The 4,046-nt window shown below is 32.8% G+C and overlaps 1 protein-coding gene across 1 annotated transcript; it reads left to right on the forward strand.

Moving 5' to 3' along the window:
- Positions 1 to 1,307: 1,307 nt before the first annotated feature.
- LOC111692819 lies at positions 1,308 to 2,106 on the forward strand (the record flags this gene model as incomplete). Its single annotated transcript, XM_023456944.1, has 2 exons — positions 1,308 to 1,804; positions 1,867 to 2,106. Coding segments are annotated over exons 1-2 (600 nt in total), but the record flags the coding sequence as incomplete, so codon positions are not given.
- Positions 2,107 to 4,046: the final 1,940 nt, after the last annotated feature.

The raw sequence follows: 4,046 nt of genomic DNA on the forward strand, positions 1-4,046 counted from the left end.
AATTACGTTATGGTCCACAGATCACGGGGATTGGGAAACAGTGATGCCAGCCACATAGGTAGAATTATTTAAAAGATTGAAAATAACTAGATGTTAAGCTGAATTCCCTTGGTACGTTCAGTGTTGCCAGATGGGAGGACATTACACCTTTTAGGGAGTTTTTTCACATAAAAGGGACAAAAGGGTTTTTTGTGTTGAACAGAGGACATTTTGTCAGCCCAATGGTTTACATTATCAACACTCTCGCACGGCTTTACGTAAATGTTGATGATCACTAGTGATGGGAATAATCGAATGAATTAAATAATCGAGAGGTTACCGTTCGAATTAATTTTATAATCGAATGATCATTCGAATGAATAATCGAAAGTTCACTTTGAAAATTTCCGGTCTATCCCAAATCATATGCGAAACATGTTGACGTTAGGTAAATGAATGACTGTCGCGGATTGGGGCATTTCTTCCATATTTCTTCGTTGCCAGTTGAGTGATTCAGCAGCATGTGTTTAAAATGAGTAGTCGCCGCCTAAAGAGGTCCATTGTTTGGGATTTTTTTGAAAAAAAAAATTATATAGAAAACATAATTTGGTATTATTTTCATTCATATGAATTTTTATCCCCGCTAAATAAAGCTCCCATCTAACCCCCCGCGATGCCACTCATAAAATTCCTGCATACCTTTTTTCTTGTATGTCGGTGCGGTGATATTCGATTGTCTCATCTATCCTCTCGGCCGTCTTATCTCGAGATGTTGTAGCTCGTTAGAGCGTTGGAACAATCGAAACATCTGCGCACTCGCTCGAGTAGTGCAGGTATTAGTAACGCTGTGGCCACTGTCATTCGTATCCGAATAATCGAATGATTCTATATGACCACTCGAGATATCTCGAGAGATTTTCATAATCGATATAATCGATAATTTTCATTCGAGTAGTCCCATCACTAATGATCACTGATCAGTGATCAGTAAAACGTTCTTTGATTCGTTGTCGTGACAAGCTATTTCCAAATAGCCCATGAAATTAACTTTGATCCTGAACAGAGGCAAAGGTAGCGTTCGTTTCTCTACCATTCTTTTATTTCGTGACTATCATACGTCAGTGATTGTCTGTTATCGTTCCGTGATTTCAGATTTCAAATTTTAACGTTTGTTTTCATTTTGTTTTGTAAGAAAACGCTAAGTTAGATATTCTGGTGATGAGTAAGCAGTAAGTTAAAAAAAAAAAATTCAGGAAATTAATTGTTAAAACAAAGTTATTAAAGTTCAGAAAGAATGAATTCGAGTGATAGTGACTGTGATGATGGAAATCACACATCTAAAAAAATATATGAAACAAAACCAAAACTATTTTGTAACAAATGGCTACAAGACAAAAATTTTTCAGGTTGGTTGAAACCCACCCCAGACAAAACGAAATTTAAATGTGAATGTTGTAACAAAATAATGTCATGCGGTAGAACTCAATTAAAAAGACATGCCGAATCCCAGTGTCATCTAAAAAATGTTACAAAAATTAAGCAGAACAAAAAATTAAATGATTTTACTGTTAATGAGACTGCACGTAAAAAGGCAATAGAACATAGGAACAATGTTCTTTGTTTGGAATTAGCAATTACAACTTTTTTTGCAGAACAAAATATTGCGTTGCAAAATGTAGACCACTTAGTGGAGTTGATAGAGCGCAATGTAACTGACTCCAAAATTGTAACAGACCTAGAATTAAAAAGAACGAAATGGACTGGGTTAATTACTAATGTTGTAGCAAAAGTGGAAATTAATGATTTAATTAAAATATTGCAAAAGGTAAGCTGAACTTTAAAAATACCTAAGTCAATTAAAAGTTATCTTATATTTGTTTCTTTTAGCAAACATTTTCAATTCTTTGTGATGAGTCAACAGATATCAGTACCAGCAAACAGTTGTGTATTGTTCGTTACATAAATGAATCAAGAAAAATCGTTACACAGTTATTAGAAATTTGCCATATAAATGCAAGAAATGGTTCTGCAAAAAATATATATAACACTTTTAAAAGATGTCTACAAGACAAAGAAATTCCATTGAAAAATATTGTAGGAATGGCATCAGATGCTGCAAATGTCATGGTCGGTGAAATGAATTCTTTTTATTCTCACTTACGAGATGATGTTCCCAATGTCTTACTTTTAAAGTGTATTTGTCACTCTGCTGCAATCGTAGCAAGTAAGGCATGCCAGCAGTTGCCAAGAGGACCCGAGGACTTAATTCGACAAATATACGGATATATTTCTGGGAGTTCAAAACGATGCGATCAGTTATCTGAAATTCAGGAATTTTTGCACGAAGAGAAACGTAAAATATTGAAGTTATCCAGCACTAGATGGTTATCTATGCATCAATGTGTTTGTCGAATTTTATTAAATTGGGATGCACTTATTGTGTTCTTTACTGCGGCAGTATTTGAGGATAAACTTCTGGCAGCGGAGACTATTCTGAGACAATTACAGGACAAATGTATCAGAAGTTATTTTTTATTTTTAAAATTTGTTTTAAATTACATGAATACATTTAATGCACTTTTTCAATCTAAAAAAGTGTTGATACAAGACCTTCAAGAACTTTCTATGAAATTATTTTTGGAGTTATGCCAAAATTTTATAAAATGTGATGTACTATCTACCTGTTTTAGTGGCAGTTGTATTACAAATTTACTAATTCCTCAAAATTACTTACTATTGGAAAATGTGTATACTGGGCCTGAGTGTGAAACTATGCTGAAGTCGCTGCCAGAAACTGTATCCAACGATATTAGAAAACATGTTTTAGAGTTCTACATCACTCTCGCTAAGGAGGTTTTGGTACGACTTCCTTTATTAAATAATTTATACTCTGAAATGAAGTTTCTGAAACCCGAAGTTGCCTTTGAAAGAAACAGGATGACATTGAAAGACATTCCGTTACTTTCCGAAAGATATAAAGAACATTTCGATTATTCAGCGATTGCCTTAGAATGGCGATCTTTACCATATTCTTTTGATGAAAATGATATTAAAAAATTATCTAACCTCTCCCTTGACGAAATGTGGGATAAAATTTCAAATTTCAGGGATTTTACAGAAACATATAAATTTAAAAATATAGGAGCATTGGCACATATTATTTTAACATTACCTCATTCTAATGCGGATGCAGAGCGTATATTTTCCGTCATAAATGATATAAAAACGAAGAAAAGGAATCGTATAGGCGATGACACATTAAATGCAATGTGTATTGTGCGTTCATCATTTTCTACCAATAGCAATATCAATTGCACCAATTTTAAGATTCAAGACTCGCACCTGAAGCTATGTAATAGTTTAATTTACAAACAAAAAAAATGAAATCAGTTTGGAAGCATTATTAAAATGTTTAAATGTTAAATGTATTTTTTTTGTTGTACTATTTGTTTTATTTGTTTTTGTATTTATAATAAAAGATAAAGTATATACAGGGTGAGTCAGTTTTTTGTAGACAAACTTTAACAGGAGATAGAACAAATGTTTTTAAAAGAAAAAGTTCTTATCAACATATGTCGTAGAAGGCTTCGTTTCCGAGATACGGGGTGTTGAATATAATTTTTTTTTCTCGCATATTCATTATAACTTATAAACGAATGCTTAGATTTTTTTCATGTTTGGGAGATAATGCCTATTAATTAAGGGGCATAAAACAAGCGATAAAAATTTTCAAAAACTTGCACAGTGGCGGAGTGGAGGGGGTGCTCAACCCCTTTCTTAAACAGAACTTCTACGCCAATGACTATTTTAAAAAAAAACTGTTATTTTCATTATCTACATATAGTTTAACAAAAATAATGTCCATTCTTCTGTCTCGAAATTCCTGTGCGTTTCCGAGTTATTTTGATTTTTAGTGTTTGTTGTGGTACTAAATTAAGTAATTTATTTATTATCAATTATCGGCTAAATATTTAATTCTTTCAACGAAACCTACCTAAATATGGTTTGTTAAGGATTCTAAAAAGCCGAAATCTCTTATTCTTTATCTCTTTCCAATGTAGTCAAAA

Source organism: Anoplophora glabripennis, unplaced genomic scaffold (genome assembly GCF_000390285.2).
Source record: "Anoplophora glabripennis isolate ALB-LARVAE unplaced genomic scaffold, Agla_2.0 scaffold3791, whole genome shotgun sequence".
In the NCBI taxonomy this organism is placed as follows: Eukaryota; Metazoa; Arthropoda; class Insecta; order Coleoptera; family Cerambycidae; genus Anoplophora; species Anoplophora glabripennis.